The sequence below is a fragment of the Lissotriton helveticus genome, chromosome 5_1 (assembly GCF_964261635.1).
Source record: "Lissotriton helveticus chromosome 5_1, aLisHel1.1, whole genome shotgun sequence".
Classification (NCBI taxonomy): domain Eukaryota; kingdom Metazoa; phylum Chordata; class Amphibia; order Caudata; family Salamandridae; genus Lissotriton; species Lissotriton helveticus.
In genome coordinates, this window is record NC_136065.1 from 1179774223 (window position 1) to 1179794972 (window position 20750).

Below are 20750 nucleotides of genomic sequence, written 5' to 3' on the forward strand. Positions count from 1 at the left end.
TGTTCAAGGGGTAATGTGATGGTAAAACAACTGGCTTAACACGCCCTCTAGAGTCTTAGCCTTAGACTGCTCGTATCCATGCTACTAGGATAGCTGGTCTATAAGGTTGACTTACAACTAATCATCAATAAGGGTTGTTTGGACTGATACATAGTGATCACTAGAATAGTGAGCACTGCATATCAGGCCAACTTCTCACAGAAGGTGCCACTTAATTTTTAGCCAGGTTCATTAAAACTATTTTGTCTGGACTTCCATACCTTATTTTATCCTTGCACGGTCTACTGACCCTCATGTTAGTACATCTACACTTTTAGGTGCACCATATGGCAAGGAATAAAAGATCTCCGCCAAAGAGCCCCTCATAGGGTGCCCGTCAGGTATTGCAGCGCCGACCTGACGAGGAGCAAGCCCTTTGACGAAGCATGACATCCAGCTGGCTGGGTGTGCAAAGGCCCAAATTCAGAAAGGAGGGATTCCCCTTTCCCTCCTTTCCTAAGGGACAACCTGTCTCCTCTTCTGGCCTCTCCCTCCCTCTGCCTTTATAGGAACTGCTTCTGGTATTGCAATGTTTTAAACAGACACATTTGATTTTGGCCTTTTAACTACAGATGGTTAAGAACTTTTGTAAGTGTCTCTAATCCTACTTCACCCAGTAATGCATTTTTATACCTAACCAGTTCTCCTACCGTTTTATGTGAGTGACCACCACCTCACTCATATTTTTCTAACTTTTTTTCCAGTGGGCTGATTGTTCCAGAGGTACGTGGAAATGAAACAGTCCCTGAAGTGATCACAACATCTGGCTATGCATTGCTGCATTTCTTTAGCGACGCTGCCTACAACTTAACTGGATTCAACATATTTTACTCGTAAGTGGTCATGTTGTACAAGGCACTTGTGATACCTGTTTTTCCAGAAAGAAATGCTAAGTGATACCTGTTTTTCCAGAAAGAAATGCTAAGTGTATCTCAGTATGTCTTACAAATGTCTTATGCATAAAACCGCAATTTGCTATCGCAAAAATAAGTTAGGGAATTATTGAGTTAATCTCTTATATCTGTTACTGCAAAATGTTCTTTTTCCATCAGTGGACCTTAAAGAAAGCCATTGAGCACATTAGAGAAACCTATTCACTCCACATCTGTAGGCATCCAAGAAGATTTTGTCTAGTACAAAATATTCTAGTAACTTTTTAGTACTTTTAGGGCCTGATGTCTGACCATTTGATTTTGCGCCTTGCAATTTGCGACAAATTGTGAGTCGCAAATTGTGAGGCGCAAAATCAAATGTACAACAGTGTGTTTAACACGGTTTGCGATTCACAATGGAGTCGCAAATTGCGAGGCTCATTCATATTAATGAGCCTCTCACAATTTGCGAGCCCATTGGGAATGACAGGCCCTCCCAAGGATTGTGGCCTGCTGGGCTCAGCAGACCACCATGTCTGGGACTTAAATAAGGCAGTTTTGTTTTTTAAATGCAGGCCATTTTCCTAAAAGAAATGGGATGCATTAAAAAACAAACAAAAAAAACACGTTTTTGTTTAATTTTTTAAGGGCAGGCAGTGGTCCCTGGGACCACTGCCTCCAAATAAAAAATATTTTTGCATGCATTTGCAAAGGTGAAGGGGTCCCCTGGGGACCCATTCCCATTTGGGAATGTATAACCACCTACTTGAAGTAAGTGGTAATTGCGAGTGTTTTGCTACCACAATTGCAGTCGCAAAACATTAGTACATGGGTTTGAGACTCGTTGTTTGGAAGTGAATGCCCCTTCCAGATAGCGAGTCTCTGAACACTTTGTTGCGAGTCGCAGTTCATTAGTGACTCGCAAAATTTTGTTGGTACATGGCCATGACAATTTTATCAGGCACAAATTGGTCGCTAACCTGTTTGCGCATGCTAAAATTGCTCGTACATCTGGCCCCTAGAGTTTAAAATTTGACCTGTTCTGCTAGGACACTAGAAGGATAGTATTATAAGATTCAAGCATTGTGTAATATTTTGGTTTCCCTGTTCTGTCAACAAGGGACATCCAATCTCATTTCAAGCAATTTTTTACGTTTTAGGATGTACAGTATCTCCATGTTACTGTGAAGCTCTGTGTGTGTCTCCTTTTCTATATTGCCTATATTAGTGCCATTTTTGCACTTGGGCTTAATTATTTTCTTGTAGGCCAGACAAAATGTGTTTTACTTTGTCAGCTTATGTTTTTGTTTTCATTGTTCGACTAGCTTTAATTTGAAAGATACATTTTTCTTTTCTTAAAAAAATGTGTGGTCTTTCAACAATTTGTTGAGTAGTAAACACATTACTTTTGTTATTAGGTATTCTATTTGAATTGATTGTATTTTAAATAGCACTATACAGAATGTGGATGGTGTTGACTAGCTTCACAAAGTAATAGTATACAACTAGTAATACACTTTCTGGGGGTTTATTATGAACAACACTGGGGCAAGAGTTGCATTCTGGAATCTTTGGTTGTTACCCTCGAGGAAGCCTGGCTTCTGGGTGTGTTAAGTGAGAGTTGGTTGTAATTAGGAGTTGGTTTCTGAACGCAAGCTCTGTAAATCCCCAATATTTAGCTGTGCCTAAGACTCCACCGAGACCACCCGAGGGAAGACTTTTTATTCATTTTGTTTTGTCGCTAACATTGATGATATGTAACCTTTACAGGTAATTCCTCTGCAGCATTATACTTTCTGTTGAGGTAAATTTCTAGTGACCACAGATAGGATGTATTACTATTTTTATTTCTATTTTTAAACAGGAAGGCAATCATCCGTTTGTATAGATACAGTAGTCATTAAAAGCAATATCCAGCATAAAACACACAATACTAATCAGTTTTTCTAAAAAAATAAATAATATTTTATCAGTTTCCTATTTCAGTTTGAGTCACAACATATATTTATAGATGGAATAATAAATCACAGACTGGAGTTAAAAGGTAACTGATAGATGGAAAGGTCAGTCACAGCAAGAGCTATTCCAGTGGAAGTACTGTGACTCAGTTTGTCATCTAAGCCATTGTAGTCTAGCAACTTTTCCTCAATACTAAATCCTAGCATCATGGGCTGAAAGTTATTCACATTGTTGTTCTTACCTTTTGCATATCTATCAGCCAGTGTTTTGCCCAAGGCATGTGTTTTGTCTTTCAATTTTTAGAGTAATTTTTAGGAATAATTAAAGCTTGAATTATCCAAGACTATTTAAGCTTGTTGAAGCCTTCAGGTTCGGAAACGTTATTAAATATTAATATTGGGATATTTAGTCTCACATCACTCATGGATGAAGCCTACCTTCCTTTTGTTCTTCAGAGTTACAACAGTTATGTCCATGAATTTTAGCTTTGCTGTGATTTTTAGAGGATTGCTTCATACAGGGACAGGGGCCTTTCAAGCTTTTATTAAATGTTTGCAAGGAACGTAGCACTGACAATTATGAAGCAAGTATCCTCTCACAGCTGACAACGATGACAACTTCATGAACTCTGTAGTATCTTCCCCAATCAAACATTCAATCTGATGGAAAACTGAAAAGGTGACAAATGAGCTCTTGATCTTCCATCCTTGGAGCAATAGGAGAGTGCAGAGGATATAATAGAAAGTTCTGTGGACCACGCTTCTGTTCCTGTGGTTCTTAAATATTGTCTACAGTGAATATAAGTGTTATCGCTAAAAAGAATCCAGAATAATTCATTTGGATAATATATGTAAGAAGGAAATCGAAGTACAGCCCAAGGCTGTGTCCTCGCCTAGATATCATGCTCTTGGAAAACCACTCTGCATGTCTGCGCAAATCTCAGGGCTTCTTGAGCCGAGACCTGGTTCCCAAGATGCCAATCCCTTAAACCCTGTCTATAAAGGACAAATGAAAGTGTTCTCTTGAAAGAATTACATTCAAATACCGCGAATCATGAGAAGACCTTCATTCAGTACCTAATCCTCTGTGTACACTGAAGGAGCATATAGCATTGAAGGTGAATGTGTTGCCTAAAGAATAGTAAACATTGTGAGTCCATTAATCCAAGAAGACACAACAAAACCTTTTTCATTTTTGTTATCTTCCAATTGCAAATATTATTTTTCCCACAATTCTTATGATACAAACACTCTATTTCCTCTGGATTATTTCACATGATTCCATGGTATCTATGCATATTTACCTGAAAACTTTGATGAAGACTTTTGCAACAGTCCTGATTTTTTTATGCAGGTTTTGTTAATGAAGACATTTTTCTGATGCCCTACTGTTCCGGATTCATATTGTTCATTTAAAGCCATTGTCTGAATATGATATTGGAAATAATGTTTGTTATTTATGGAGAAGTCCAGACATTTGACATTGTCTACCATGGCTGCAGCAATGCCCATATTGTTATTGATAGACTGTCAGGTGTCGATGATGCTGTCGGGTGTATTACAGAATAAGAGCAAACATTACGCTTTTGCTGAGTGTCATCTAAAGTAGTTTATTATTTCAGGGCTTGTCAAGGCTGTCTTATTGTATATATTTAAGTAAAGCTTTGGTTTCTGCTTATTGGCGGTAGGTTAAACCAAAGAACTAATGTTGTTTAGTTTGGGTTGCTTCTGGAGCCAACTGAAGAGATTCTAATCATTTTGAAAGAAGGAACCAAAGTCCAACCATTTTAAAAATGTTAGAAACAAATGTTACTTTGAAAAATTCGGTAGAAAGGCATTTATACAGGTAAATGTATAGTGGTTAATATTGCCCATTATGTACTGTTTTATATTATTGTTTCTAGTGCCACAGATGAAGTTCCTCTAGAAAGTTTGAATTTCAATATAGTTTATGCACCTAATTCCGCAAACCACACCCTGTCCCTTCATTGCATCTATAGTCACCAGGAGATCCATAACCCATGTCTGCTCTTCAGGTGGATAATCCGAAAAGGAAAATAAAAATATTGATTGTTTAGAAAGGAAGGTGGCGCCTTCTTTCACTCTTCTGATCAATTGAGTGACTATAGCTAATTTTCAAAATGATGAAAGGTTTTGTGGAACATTTTTACTAGAGGTTAAGCAACAGATTGGAACATTTGGCTGTGATTTGTTTCAGGAAATATTATTTCAGGAAACATTATTTCATATGGAGCTGTCATTTCTGTGTGAATGTTCTGGTTCATCATAGAGACCGGTGTGGTAATTTAAGCTTTTAAAAACATAACAGTTACTAAACAATCTATGTGAGTATACATGCTTGGAGGCCTTATCAATTCAAGATATTTTATCAGAGACATCCAGGTCGTATAGGCATCCAAGGCTTGCTAGGGTAAAGCCTTAAGGCAGTTTCAGACTGTAATAAGCTCTTTTTTGTTTTGAGAATGCTTTATTAATATAAGAATGAGAATAGAACAACTGCATTGTAATAATATATGCACACTATTACCAGTAAAGAAAATATAGAGTTGACAACATTGAGAACCAATATAAGAATAGAGTTGTGAAAATAATGAATACAAAGCCATTTTTTTGTGATTTTGTGTAAAAAGAAAGCAAAGAAGAAAAAGAAAAGGAAGGGTGGGAAGCCTTACAAAGAGAGACAATAATGGGAGTGTGTAGTAAACCACCAGTAATACAAATCTAACTAAGATAAGTAATAGCTCAATTTATAAAGAAATTAAAGAGGTTCAAATGCCATTCATTCAACAGATGTCCCTTGAGCATATGCAGACAGGAAGTAGGTCAAGGGCCTCCACAACAAGTCTCTCTTCATGATGTTTTGTCCAGCCAATAGGTGTGCTCTATCTAGTCTGTGTTGATGACAAAGTAAGTTCCAACATCTTGTGAAAGTGATCTGCGAAGAATCCTTCCAATTTGTAATAATTATCTGCAGAGCAATAACAATAAGATCTACAAACTTCCCAGTTATTGTATTAACATTCAAAGCATTGGAAGATCCTCTTAAAAAATATGAACTTTGTCAAATGGTAAATGAACGGAACATATACCAGCAATCTTATCCCAAACCTGTAACCGAAATGGTGACCACGTGGGCAATCAAAAACATGTGTAAAACATTACTGTTATCCGTATTACATGGCAAACACTATCAGTAGCTATTTTTTATGGTGGACGTAATAGAGCAGGGAAGATGTTGGTCAATTATTTAACAATACAGAAGGAAGGTCGAAAATAACCATTATTTCAGATGAACAAGATCAAAAAACATTATAATTATCATGGCTGTTTAATGGATTATCATCAGCAATTGTATACTCCTCACCATTGGATAAAAAAATTAGATTCATTTTTGGCCAATATACACAAGTATCCCCAACAATGGGTGGGACGTCCCTCGTTGAAAAAAGATATTAACATACATGAAATGTATACCACCCTCACAAAATTACATCATGACAAAGCACCAGGTCCCGATGGATTTACAGTTGAGTTCTATTCTTGTTCGCTAATGACAGACATGTGGGTTAAGGAACTGCTGATACAAGAGAAGGCCTCTGCCAGAGGAACTAATTGACATGTTACAGCATTGAGTGGCATTCCTTATGTAACACACTCCTCCGAGTAGAAGTAATGATAAAATGGTGGTGGCAACAGCCAGGTGCGAGGCATAACGAGAAATTAAGATTTCAAAGAGAAGGGCCTCTATTAAGGCAAGAAAAAGTCACCTTGGTGCTCCGACATGACTCTGCCGCCTCCACCTACCTTCACAACTGTGTTTAGAGTGTGAAAGCAGGACAAATCCTCAAATGACAACTGTTTGTCAGTGATTGCAGTCATGTCATTTCTATTTTATAAATTCACCTATTGATTTCATTGTTTTAATTTTTTACCTGCTTGAGATATAAGTAATCTAGTGAGCGATACAATGAAGGAATTTATAGTATGTTTATTGCTTCATAAATTGTCTGGGTGTTCCATTTTACTGGGTAACATGCCCTAAAGTGTATTTGATATCCATTTTAAATCGAAATCTCAGCTTATTGTATTACTGCCCAAATATAAACCTTTGACCTAACGTATAAACAGAAAATGCATATAGGTTCTCCTGATCTGTCTAAATGTGTGCCAAGTGAAGATTCAGACCTATCTTGTATTCAACCCATTGACTGCATGCCAAGGCCAATGTACCTTAATACTTTACATGTCTACCCGTAGCCCTATCCTTTCTTCTGCCCCACCTGCCAGCTCGGCTCTCTCCTCATAAAAATGTATCCCTCAAAAGTCCATGCTCTGCAATTCCCTGCACCCTTCATATGCCAAGCAAAGGATGCCTTACTAATTCACCCATGCTTATATCTTTCTCCCTCACATTCTCTGCTGATGCCATTATCTAGCATGAATATACCACTTTTCAACCCTACCTCCCTCCACCCCCAAAGCCTCATTATTAACACTCTCCACAGATTTCCTCATACTCAGTGGTGAGTGGAGGATCTGTATTTCAAACATCCACTATGCTCGTAATATTGTCACTGACCATGATCTACATCTACTTTCTCGCAGAGAAACATTTCTTATTGAATCAACACACAACATATGGAGTTTTGGCACCCTTTTAACATCACAATACTTCTATTAGCCAAAGATCAGACTTAAGGGGAGAATATGTTTTTATGTATGTAAGATCTCAGGGAAGTGTATGTTTTAAAATCAGAACATAATGGCATTCATGAGGTGGACCTCTTTCTTCAAAAAATGGTCAAGTATGCCTTTCTTAATTTATAGGTACTAGGCAAGAGGTGTACCCTCAGATTACAGAATCTGAGGGGAGACATCTGGATTTCCTATTATATTAGACATTTGATAGGCTTTACAACTGAAAGTGGCGCTTGGAGTAAAAGACAAAAAATATATTTCAGTGGAAATCATAAAGATGATATTGAAGCCACATTTAACATTTTGCATTGTCTCTCACTTGAAATTTTGGCAGCACAATATTTTTCAAATAAAAATAAAACTGGTTTCTATCTTTGGTATGGTAGATCCAGTGCTGGAGAAGAAAATATTGCTGCAGAGTACCAGTGGTTCTCTACCATTGATATATGTTCTAGATGGATTGCGATCATCTCAGACCCAAAAGGTTATCATTATATTGTTGTACCAAAATGTATATTCTCCAAACATTCTAGTATGGCACCTCTAAGATGTGTTTAAACTGCTTTGGCTTTCATGACAACCATTAGAACTTGGCTTTTCGGCCAATAGGCTGCTCTTCTCTGTGCTGTTCCTGTACAGCGCCGGAAAACCCTTTTGGGTAGCTGCGCGCTGATATACAAATTCAAAAAAATAAATAAAATAAAATAGAACTTAGAGGTTGAGTTCATATTAAAGGGAGTGGCTCCTGAACTATTTCCTGTTATAAAATCATCGTCTAGTGATAACTTGACAGCTGTGGAACTATTCAATTTTGCATGTGGTTTTTTTCGACACCTATGATCATGTCATAAAAAGAAATTGCTGTGTTTTTCGAGCTCCTGTTAGCAAAATTATTTATTTCTGTTCTTTCACTCTAGGATTAATTCATGTCCCAACAATTGCTCAGGCCATGGAAAGTGCAGCACGGGTTCCTCCATTCCTGGCAGGGTTTACTGTGACTGCGATAAGTATTGGAAAGGGGAAGCTTGTGATATCCCATACTGCAAGGATAACTGCGGAAGCCCGGATCATGGCTACTGTGACCTCACTGGCGAGAAGCTGTGTGTGTGCAATGAGAGCTGGCAAGGTGAGTTTTCTTTGCACAATTCCTTAAATTAAGAATTTTCTTAAACTGGGTAAGGAGAATATTCCGATTGAAAGATGGCTGTATTCTTTTATACAAGGAAGTTCAGCTGCTGTATTTAAGACAATCCTACTGTTGTGAGCATATAATACACTGATTTCTTCTTGTGTTTAATTGTATGTATACATGTGTCATGCAAGTACATTTATATTACTCTTGGATGGGTTTGCTCTGCAGAATCGTGGAAAAGTATTTTCTGTTCCTACTGTCTTTTGTCAGCTTTTCCTAGGCAGGTAATTTAAAGGGACACATACAAATATAACAAGAGGCTTCTTCTATCAAGAAGATTCAATAGCAATAATTGCAGGCATGTGTGGCTCTCGCATAAAAAAATTAAGCAAGTCCTCCTGGTTTTTATTACCTACACTTTTGACTTTTCCGGTTCAAAATTGCTGGGACCATACTCTCCCCTTATGCCCTTGTGATGACACTTCAGAACAGTCTACTATCCATTCTGTTATGTTTTGCAAGTTCTATGATGATTACCGTAAGCGCTGGCTTTTACCCTTGTTGAAGTTAATGGGCTTTAGAAGATGCCGTCCAGCCATGCTGCGTTTACAGTTCTTAGAGTCTGAATGGATTTGCAAACTTGTAGTGAAATTTTTGAAATCTGTTTGGAAACATAGGCTAAATCTATGATAATGACCCCATACTCAGCCGAAGTACCGCCTTTGGAGGTCGGAATCCCGCAGGGTTCGGTGCTGAGCCCGACTCTCTTTAATATCTTTATGACCCCTTTGGCGGTGCTGGCGGAGTCTCACGGGGCTCAGATCGTGTCATACGCCGATGACACCCAGCTCCTTTTCACTTGTTGTAAGGGGGCTGAGTTTGACGGAGAGAGCATCCGTGGGTGTCTTGGGGCTGTTTTCGACTGGTTTCAGCGAAACAGCCTCAAGTGCAACCCTTATAAATCAGAGGTGCTTTTCTTCGGGTGTCAGGCGGACCCGAGCTGGCAGGATTGGTGGCCTATAAACATGTTCCCTCCTGCGTCTTCCTCCCTTGTTGCAAAGAACTTGGGGGTCAAAATTGACAATGGCCTATTGCTTAAGCCCCAGATTCTGGGACTGATTGGCACTTGCTATGGCCTCCTCAAAATGTTACGCAAGTTTCTTCCCCTGCTCCCGCCAGTACATAGGAAAACTACAGTCCAGGCTCTTATTTGTTCTAGGCTGGACTACTCAAATGTTCTATATCTGGGTCTCCCTGATTATTTACTTCAAAGACTCCAGGTGGTCCAAAACTCGGCGGCTCGGGCGATCTTTGGCCTACCTCGCCGAGCGAGAGCCTCGGATCTCTTACACTCGCTGCACTGGTTGCCTATCCGTAAGCGGATTGTGTTTAAAACACTGACGCTGGCACATAAGGCACTCCATGCTGTGGGAGTGGAATATATTCAGCAACGTCTTGCTCTCTACAAACCTACTAGATCCCTTAGATCGGAATCTCTGGGTCTTGCCATTGTCCCTACTGTTAGGAAAGCAAGGATGGGGGGACGCTCCTTTAAACGCCTGGCTCCCCACCTATGGAATACCCTTCCTTTGTCACTCCGCTGTACTCCAAACCTGTTGGCCTCCAGAAAGGGTTTGAAGACATGGCTTTATGGACAGTAATCTGCCTGTCTCTCTCTTCCTGTCTGTGCCTACCCTCTGTAGTCTGTTGTGGGTAAGAAAGCGCCGGGACACTCCTCGGAGTAGCCGAGCTCTATATAAGACACCCATAACATAACATAACATAACATAACATCGTCGTGCATTTAAGTTAAATCTGCAAAAGAAGTTGTATGTACAATCAGTAACATTGGCTAGTGACCCCCACTGTTAGATTTGGAAATTGTATATTAATGTACTGTAGTATGTTCCTTTATTTTTAATTGTGAAATGTTTTATATAACTGTGAAAAGCTTTTATGGTTTTTTTATGTATTTTAAAAACCGAATAAAGACTATATATATATATATATATATATATATATATATATATATATATAGTATCTACCTACACTTTTACTGTGCTTTCAAATTGAAAACAGAATCTCAGCACAACAAAAGATGGTCCAGCACACTTGAGCAAAACAGTAACTAAACTTCATGTACACAAATTAATTATTCAAAGGCTGAATCAGTGATCTTGTAGAAGTTCATTCTTTATTGATTATTCATTTAAAATGCTGTAGCCATAGCCATTGTTGTGCTTATATGTAAGGACGATCTCTGTCCTTGGAGATTTAGGGGATTTTGAATCTCCGGTCCGTGGCACCCAAAAGATTTATGTACAGATATAGGACGTAAAATAGGTGCAATCTGTCATAACCCCATTCCCCTGTAGCGCTTATTGAAATGAAAACAGAATCTCATTTAGATCTTAATCGTATATTTATGAATGTGTTATTAGTACAAAATAGAAAATAAATCGTTATGCCAAATACAAAAGCTAATATTAAAAAGATCCTCAAAATGTTTCACTCATGGTAGTGGATGTCTCTAGACTGCTTGGCTCTATCGGATTACTTGGTCCAAAATATTTAAATTAGTCAAATGGGGTGGGGTAGTTGGGCTGATTTTATTGTATGTGCAAAGTCATCTCAAAAGCTTTCAAACAATTTCAAGACACTGAAATTGCTCCTTCAATTTAGAGTTAGTATTGACCGCTCAGTAGGAATAATTCTAAAACCATCCCCCTTTCAAACTCCCCACTGACTAGCTTAAATGGTTAGAAGAATATATTGTCCATGCTTCCACCGTTTACACAGAGATCATAGTGCTGGGTGATTTTAATCTGTGGTCTGAAGACTCAAAGGCAAATCTGAATTCTATAGTAGATTTTAAAATCCTGTAGATTATTAAATCCTTTAAGCTTAAGCAACTTTTGAATTCCACTATGCATAAATCCGGTCATACTCTGAACCTTTTATTTTCCAACTTTAAAAATATTGCCTTTGTTTCCGCTCAAGCTCGACCATAGACTGACCATTCTTTTGTTACTTTCCTAATTACGTTTATGGCTAAAATCGTGAAAGATAATTTGCAATGCACAATCACCAAATGAGACTGGAAAAATATATCTTTAGAGAATTTAAGGAGTGCATATAATAATTAACGCCATGAGCAGTAAAATCACATCAGTAACAACCATGAAGACTGCAAGGGTCTGCTACAACACATGTGAAACGTCATCAGGGTCTCATTGGATGCTAGTGCACCTGTGCACTCAAAGACTACCAAAACAAATTTTTTGTCTTGCCTTGGTTGACAGGAGCTCTCAAGCCTAAATAGAAACCTGTAAGAAACTTGAAATAACTTGGAGGAATTATTGACATTCTCAGTACAAACAAAATTTACTGTAGAGGAAAAAAACATATTACTCCCCAAACGTTTTCATTGACAGCAAAAAGATTGTGTAAAATGATTGAAGCATTATACATCCCAGCCGTGGTCGGGGACTATTTGGTACCATCACAAGAACCAATAGGCGCTTTAGGCAGGTTTTTGTAGCCAAAATAAAGAAAATTGGAGAGAACTAGTAGGAAGGGTGAAGTTTTGGGATCCAGCCTAACTCTGAGATTGATCCACTTGATAATGCTGTGACATTATCAGCATTCATGACTGTAATGGCAGACACCTGTTTTAAACGTTTTCAATGTAGTAAACCATCTGGGTCACCTCAGGACTCATAACTGGCTTCTTTCTTAAAACTTTCTAACCATTGCATCTCCCCCATGGCAACTGACATCATTAATGCTTCTTTAGCAGAAGATTTAGATCCTCCTGAGTTGAATTCCTGTTGTTAGACTGTTACCGAAGAAACTGACCCATACAACTTGGCCAACTTTAGAACTATTTCCCTGCTTCTGCATATCACACACATTCTGGAAGGAGTTGTATCTGCCCAAATACAATCTTGTGTTGGCACTTGAAACTCATAATTGGTAAGGAATTAATCACACAGGTTTTAGACCAGGTAGCTCTACTGAGTTGGCCATCATCTCCGATATGGATGACCTTCATATACTATACTATACTATACTAGGCATTTATAAAGCGCATGGCTATCCAGCTGGCCTCCCAGCGCTAAATATCATACCCGTCGCATAGTGCCTCCTAGACATGCAAACTACTTGAATAGATAAGTCTTGAAATGTTTTTAAAACTGTGTGCTTCCTTTATAGTTCTCAGTGGGAGAGGCAGGTGTTCCAAAGATTTGAAGCCAGATACGAAACTAGCGTCCGCCACTTCTAGCTTTCTGAATCAAAGGCACAGTGAGGAGCTTCTGTTCGGCAGACCGTAGAGATCTTTTAGGATTGTGGGGGTTTAGAAGCACCTGTAGTAGAGGAGGACTCTTATTATACATAGCCTGATGGGCTAGGCAAAGAGATTTGAATGTAATTCTCTTGTCAGCCAGTGGAGGAACACAAGAGACAGGGTGACGGGGTGTTTTGGTATACTTAGTAGAATACACGCTGTGGCATTCTGGACCACGTGGGGTCACTTAACCACATACAAATGATTACACAGATATACTGAGTTGCTGTGCTATTATGCAAGACAGAGGTGGTTCAAGAGTATTATTACTACTGGGCCTCTCTGCACCATTTGATACAATGCACTATAGTGTTCTCCTTCAACACCTGCAACAACTCCATATCAGGGAGAAGGCCTATGAATTGATTGCCTCTTTAATTCCAGATAAAACTCAATATGTCCAACTCGGCCCTTTTTTCCACTTCACTCCCTTAAACTAGGAGGAGATCCTCTCTCTCCCTCCCTCACTACTTTCAAACTTTATATGCTCTCCCTTGCAAATTTAACAAACAACCTTAATGCCCTATGTTATCTATACGTGGATGACACGCATATCATAAAAAACTTGCAAGATTATCAGTGTAACAAGATGGTGGGAGTACAAGCGGTTATGGGCACCGTCATAAACTTGATGGGACAAAATTGTCTCACGATTACCCGGACAAAATTGAAGCTCCTTATGATTTTCAATAAGCTCAATCTTTGGTTCAGTACTTTGTGGCCCTTTAATCTCGGGACATGCACTTCTCTGGCTTCCAAGGTGAGAAACCTGGGCATTATCCTTGATACAAAGCTTAATTTCATCAGATCGCTAATGTCATCAAATCATGTTTTCATCACATCAGACTACTCAGGCAGGTTTCTTTTTTATCCTTTCCACATAAAGTCAAGGCAGCTAATGCCTTCATCCAGAGTAGACTGGATTATGGTAATGCTGTGTACCTGGGCCTTCCCAAGTCCGGCATCCGACTCCCAAAAATTCAAAATGTCCTGGATCGGGTTATTTCCAATATTAAGACGTTTGATTAAACCACAGCAGGTCTTCGCCAACTACATTGACTACTGGTCCATAAACACATGCTGTTTAAATCCACCTGCCTGATGTGCAAAATATATTATGGTCACGCTCCTCTGTACCTCCAACAAAAGTTCCAGATTTGTAACCTGAGCTGTACCTTTATATCGGACTCTAAGGCCTCCTCAGTCGCACCCACTGACAACTTTTGCTATGGAGTGGTAGAGCCTTTAAGTGCTGAGCTGTGGAACTCTCTCCCAATAGAAATCCACGCCATCCCTGAGTTGACAAAAGTCAGGAAAGCACTGCAAACAAATAGCTCTTTATGGAGTAACTCTGCTGCTTCCCTACACACCATTACCATCCAGCTGCAACACTTAACACTAGCATTACCGTCCTCTCCTTTTGCGTTGCACTAATGCCAAGGGGCTCACCTGGTGTGGTAGCCATCCTCTCCAAAAAGCCAATAAATACTTAAAAATGTACAAGAGTGGAATTGTTGTCTTGATGACACTTTGAAAAACAAGCCTCGGCATCCAATGGAAGTATATCTTCTTCACTTGGAAGCAATCCTTAGGCCTAATTAATTTAAACAATGGGTTTGGGGACAGTCGAACAATTAAAAAAAATATATATTTTGTCTTTGATGGGAAATTCAATTACTATAGGAACCACGTGCGTGATGAGGCTAGTACATTCTCACCAAAGATCATGTGAATCAAATGATCAGAAACAAAATTCAGTTGTAAATGTACATGTATTTATATAGCGCAAATCACCGACCCGGTATCTAAGCGCTTGCTTAGGGAACCCGTCCTGGTATTCCCCTGTGAGATACCCCGGCAGGGTATCCACAAGGTGAAAGCCAGGCATCCCGCCGCGAGGGGCCGTAGTGGAGATTAAGCAAGCTATTGCCCAGAGTCACAGAGTGTGACCCCGTGAGTCGAGTAGGTACCGGAGCGAGAATTGTCGAGTCCGTGGAATTTTTGAGCCCGAGACCCGCCGAGGCGGGGAATCGAACCCTGGTCCACGGCCGATCTCAGCTTCCAGGTCTGCCGCCTCTAACCACTGAGCCACGCTTCTCCACATAGTAGTTTGCAAGATCCTTCAAATCTAATTAGTGAGGATAGCAATACGGGAATAAGGAAAGCTAACCAGTTAATATGCAGCTTGTTGTAATTGTGTGTGGGTTAAAGTACCCCTAAATCTACATGTTTTAATGGAAACAGGAAATTTCAAAGTTACTTGCAGTATCCTTTTTATATACATTTGGGCATAGTTTATTATTTTATTAGAACATTGGAATGTTGGTAGCTCCACTGAAAACAATGGAGTGATCCAGGCTTATAATGGCTGGTATAAGCCCCGAGCTTCAACATTCCAATGCTTCTTTGTTCACAGCTCTGGCTGTGAACAAAGGCTTCAGGGAGCCTGAGGGGATTTCAATCCCCTTGCGCTTCCTGAAGGCTTTGTTTAATTTGTTAGAACATTCTGCCCTCTAGTGGCAGAATGTTCTAATAGCCTTATAGCCCTTCGTAGCAGGGCTATACCGGCTATTAAAGGCCCGCTGCTTTGTTAAAGTCCCTCGCCTTCGGCTCGGGCCTTTAACGCTGCAGCGGGCCTTTAATAGCCGGTATAGCCCGCTATGGCGGGCTATAAGGCTATATTATATATTATTACGGATGTTGCTTGGTCAAGTTAATCTTCACCAGGAACTCAATCGCAGAAGGGCGAACAGAACAGCCTTTTAAGCAGCAGTGAAGGTCTGCACTGGTGACTCCAGTAACAGCAACTCAACCCTGCCCTAGGAACTGCGGCGTCACTCACAGCATGTAATGACGTATTACATGCAACTAGTAGCGTCCTTTTCTGTCATCAAACCCTCCCGAATGTCAGAATAAGTTTGTAATAATAAAATAATTGACAGGTGCTGAAGAAGACTCTTACTCTCTCGGCCCTTTATCCATAACCAGTGGCCACCTTGTGATATCACTTGATTAAAGTGCACCATACACAGCACGTCAGTACTGTGTCGACATAACAATGACAGAAATGCGCCGAAAAAGAGTGTACGTAACGTAGCATAACCTTCAGCGTAAATCCCACTCGAGAGTGAAAGCATTGTAAGTTTTCATATTAATACACAATTGTCGTTTGTGTAACATGTCTTCTTTTCTGCATTAGGTGTGTTTTTTGTGTGATCGCTTTCCTTTATTAAGATGACGTCTGTTTGAGTACATTTTCTGCTGCTATGTTTTGTGTTCTGTGTCTCCTGGATAATAGTAGAGTTTCCTGCACTAACCCATTCCATACTCTTTTTCCTTAATGTTCTGTTTCTTATTAGCCAAGTGCACGTGTAGTTTAGGTTGTGATTTTGGAATTCTTATAGTATGTTTCTCCAAATGTTATCGTGACCAACCCTAATCAAGTTATTAGTAAGATGTATTTCGTGATGATTTACTGAACGTTTACCCTGTTGCTTTTTATGATTTGTTTGATTTCATTTTGTTCTTCCCCCCATTTTACATATTTAATTAGTTATTTGCTGTCTTGTGAAAATTATAAATACTGGATTTATTCTCTATAAAGTACGGTCACTACAATGTATGTGTAAAAGTAAAAATCCTGTTATTAGTGCTTTTTTGCTGCTGCTGTTTGTTTGTAAGTGCTCCCAACATAGATGATAACTGAGGCACTGGTAGTAAATAGTTGCCCACTTGTAGCTACTAGTTCCGTAGTTGTAAACTTAGCCATTAGATAAACTCTCTTCCCGGCATACCTGTCACTGAGGTGATATCCTTCTTTGCAGCTTATCGGCCCTTAATCTCAACGCTCTATGTCCATTGAAGTAGTCACTGTCAGGTAGTGGGGATCATATTTTGAATAGTATGTTAATAATTGAAATATGCAAAATACTTTTGATGCAAAAAATTGGATTTGCAAACCAACCTCTTACACATGTAGGGAATTTTATTTTCAGTCCCGTTAGTTCAAAACAGTGGGCGAACACAGCAGCCGGAGACCATAGATTAACATCTTTTGATAAGCGCTTCTTATAATGCACAGTTTTTGTATTTACATTGGAATATTTTGTGGTCAGTCGGTTTTGTTCTGAAATGTTTTTTCAGATAGATGTGTGCCTTAGACTAGAAACGAAAAGCTGTTAACTTACATTTCAATAGAAACTTTCAGGTTATTAAAGTGTTTCCTAGTGGTCACAGTTATCCAGTCTCTTATTTAAAATTTGCAGTGGGGTCAACAAAGACCCCCTGTGGAAGACTGCCTGTCACATTTAAGGATCCCACCATGATGGCGATCTCTGTGCCTTTAGTGAAGCTGTTGAAGGACAGTGAAGGTTTGCTGGGGGTGGGGCGGGGGGCCCTTCGTTATGTGCTCGCTCGACAAAGCTTTCCTTTTTCAAAAAGAAGCTGCATTATTGAACAACAACAAAATGTTGACTCTGACCTAATGGAAATTTTGTCCAAGCATGTCAGGGTAATTTATTTGTTTTCTGTTCGGAACCAGCAGAATTTACTGGATGGTACCAACCAAAAGCATTTGCACTGCAATAGGTCTCGCCTTTGGGACCTTATCATTATTTAGTAATGCAGCATATTGTGCGTACCTTGAGTTTTCAGGGTGCTGAGTCGCTGATGAGCAAGTGGTGTCACTTAAAATCCAAGCAGCGATTTCAGTAGGGTGGTCGGGGTGGGGTGAAGGAGTAGGGAGAGACGTCAAAGGGTGTGCAGACTGCCAAAAGTCGGAAAAAAGACGCAATGGTGTAAATGAAAGCAGGGCGTCCTGTATTTTTGGGCAAATCACTTTAAATACAAGTTGAAATCTCAGAGGGTTGGTGGATGCTGTGTGAAGGGGTAGGGATAGTCAGCACTGAGCGAGCAGGACACAAAATGAGATAGTGAAAATGAAAGGGTGAGGGAGTGATGAGAGATGGCACACTATGTGATTTAAACAGCATTTGAGCTTACAAATGACTCCATCTGGCAACATTTAAAAAGCAGCATCAAACATACTGTGAAGGGCATGTGATCTGAGCTGCCGACTCAGGAGTTTGAGTCTTGGCGTCGGCCCAACATCCTGTGAATAGGGCAAATCACTTAACATACAAGCAGCGATCTTGGAGGGGTGGTGAGGGTGGGGTGGCGGGAGAGACAGCAAATGGCGAGCAGGCTGCCACCAGTTTGAAAGAAGACACGATGATGAAAATGAAAGTGGGCATGTCTTTAAAAGGCTCACGGTCTCCAAAGTAAACAATAATTAAACCCACGATGCAAATGCTGACCGAAACATGAAGCACAGCGTCCGTGAAGCGGGAGCTGTGTTGATACACAAGCTGAGGCAACCAAAAAAAAAGTATGCGCACAACGGAACCCGTATCAAAAGAAAAAGCGTAAGATCATGTGTAACCGGGGCAGTCTCCTGGGAGGTTTGAAACAAAAAAAAGGCTGGACTAATCAAGCATGCTGACCAACCAAAAGCATGCATTTATGAAGGACGCAAACAGAAGTGAATGGAAAAGACGGGAGGTTCTTCAAGCCACAGTCTAGATTACAGCATGCCTCACAAAGCAGCGCATGGGCAGCCCAGGTTCGACCTAAAAATGTGCATGTTAGTGTTCGCCCTGTAAAGGGCAGGTGGTCTGATGTACCTTGGCCGACGGCTCAGTGGCAGACGGGCTATTGGCCAAAAGTTTCTACTAGCAGACCAACAGTGGCTTCGCTCTTGAGTAAACATGGCACTTTCCCCAAATCTAAACAATGCGGAGAAATGGTGAGTTGGGCGGATGGGACATCCTTGTTTTTTCCCAGATGTCCCACTTCTGCCCAACTCTAAATGAGCTCTTTGTTCTCATCTGGGGTATGAGATATAACCTAATTGACTATATGTGGTATGGAGTGAAATCAAGTGAAATAATATCTCGCTGCTCTGGCTGTAGTAACTTACTTGAATATTCGGGTATTTGAGCTTCATCCTGTGTTTAGGATTAAAAAAGCTGTCAGTCTGAGGTTTTAGAAGTTTTCCTTCAATGTAGAATGTAAGTTGATTAGAGCAGGACCCAATTTAAGAAAATTATTTCTGTGCATGTCGATACCACCTAGTGTGCGACTGAATCTGTAGTGTACATCTAAACTTCAGCTGGTAAGGTTAAACGTGTGCCGGGCAGTGCTTTAAATGGGCTGGTACTCACCGGTACTTAGTACCGGCACTTCTACATTATCTACGTTTGTGTACCGGATCTACTCCTTGCCCAAAGAGAGTACCGATACTCATGGGGCAGCAAAAGAAGCGCGACAGAGAAGGCGAGTCGGACGTTTTGTTTAAGCATTCTGATAATCGAGTGCTAATCTACCCTTTCAAGGCGCTAATTGAGCAGCCGCCCGTTTGCATTTATTTAGGGCTGGCAGGGAGTTTGGGAGGGGCCGGAGTCACGCTGCCATTATTGACACAGGGCCCACCCATGCTCTTTGGAATCAATAGCACAGTAGGTGTGTGAGCATGGCTTTCTAACAGCCATGTCTCATGACATGGCATCAAAGAAGGCGCCCTGCTGGCATAGCAGAGTAGGGCAGCACTTGTTTGGAGCCAGGCTGCGGACGAAGGTGGAGATAGTGACACCAAAGCAGAGCGGAAATCAAGGTTAATAACGTGGATGTCAGCGAACGTGAGCATTTTCGAAAACACGTATTGAATGTCCTGTCTGCGCGCGCCAGTGCTTCTATGTCACTGCGGGTGTGTCTCGCATGAGCAGACATGCCAACCCTCCCGATTCAGGCGTGAGACTACCGATTTGAAGGCTAGTCTCCCGCCTCCCGATTCCTGAAAGCAAAAACCCGATTCCTCAGGGGTTTCAGCTGACAGGGCTTGGTAGGTATTGTGTAACATCCAGCAATAGTCAATAGTAGCAGACAGGGGCTCTAGAAGGACTGAAAAACCAACAATGCCTCATTAACAAGCGAATGGGCTTTTAAAGACCTATGAAGTACTCGGGGACGGCTGTGTGTGTGCCCGGGAAGCTGTTAGGGCGGGGGTTGGGGAGAGGGAGGGGGGGCGGGGGTATACACTGCCAGTGACCTGCCAGGCCAGTGTTCAACACTTGCACCCACCCTCTATCTGCCTGTCATTGCGCTCCATGCTTCTAATCAGCAGCACACTTCCAAAGCCTATACATGACGGTAACCCGATTAAAGGCCCCATTCTCCCGATTTATTTTCGATTTTTTTTCAAATCTCCCACTTTGCTCTTCTGAAATATTGGCATGTATGCATGAGTGCTGTTGTCTGCAGGGTGCAGCACCAAATATATAGCTGCAAGCCTTGAATTACCGCACTCTGCCCATAAAGCGCGCGGGAAAGGGGCTGCATGTGGCAAGTGCTAGGCCACTTTCTCTCTAGTGCAGATCTGCTTTCTCCGCAGTTTCAGCACAACTGTATTTTGTTTTTTAGAAGCAAGGAGAGCCCAGTCAGAGCCAAACCACAAATTCTGGCTTGGCCTTAACAACCTGTGCATAAATGGAGCCTTGACAACATTCCCACTGAAATAACAGTGGTTTTTTTTTATCCCATGTAAGCAATTCACATTGGTGCATAAGCCTAAATCACAGCATTGAGAGGAGTTTTTGCCCTCACGGTTACAACACTGCCATTAGTGA

At 40.6% G+C, this 20750-nt stretch overlaps 1 protein-coding gene across 1 annotated transcript in view; it reads left to right on the forward strand.

The window, feature by feature from the left end:
* ATRNL1 (attractin like 1) overlaps positions 1-20750 on the forward strand; it is a 2439979-nt gene that overhangs the window by 365455 nt on the left and 2053774 nt on the right. Inside the window, exons 4-5 of the mRNA XM_078643887.1 lie at positions 744-872; positions 8506-8714. Coding sequence (XP_078500013.1) covers positions 744-872; positions 8506-8714 — 338 coding nt within the window. The remainder of the gene's footprint in view (positions 1-743; positions 873-8505; positions 8715-20750) is intronic.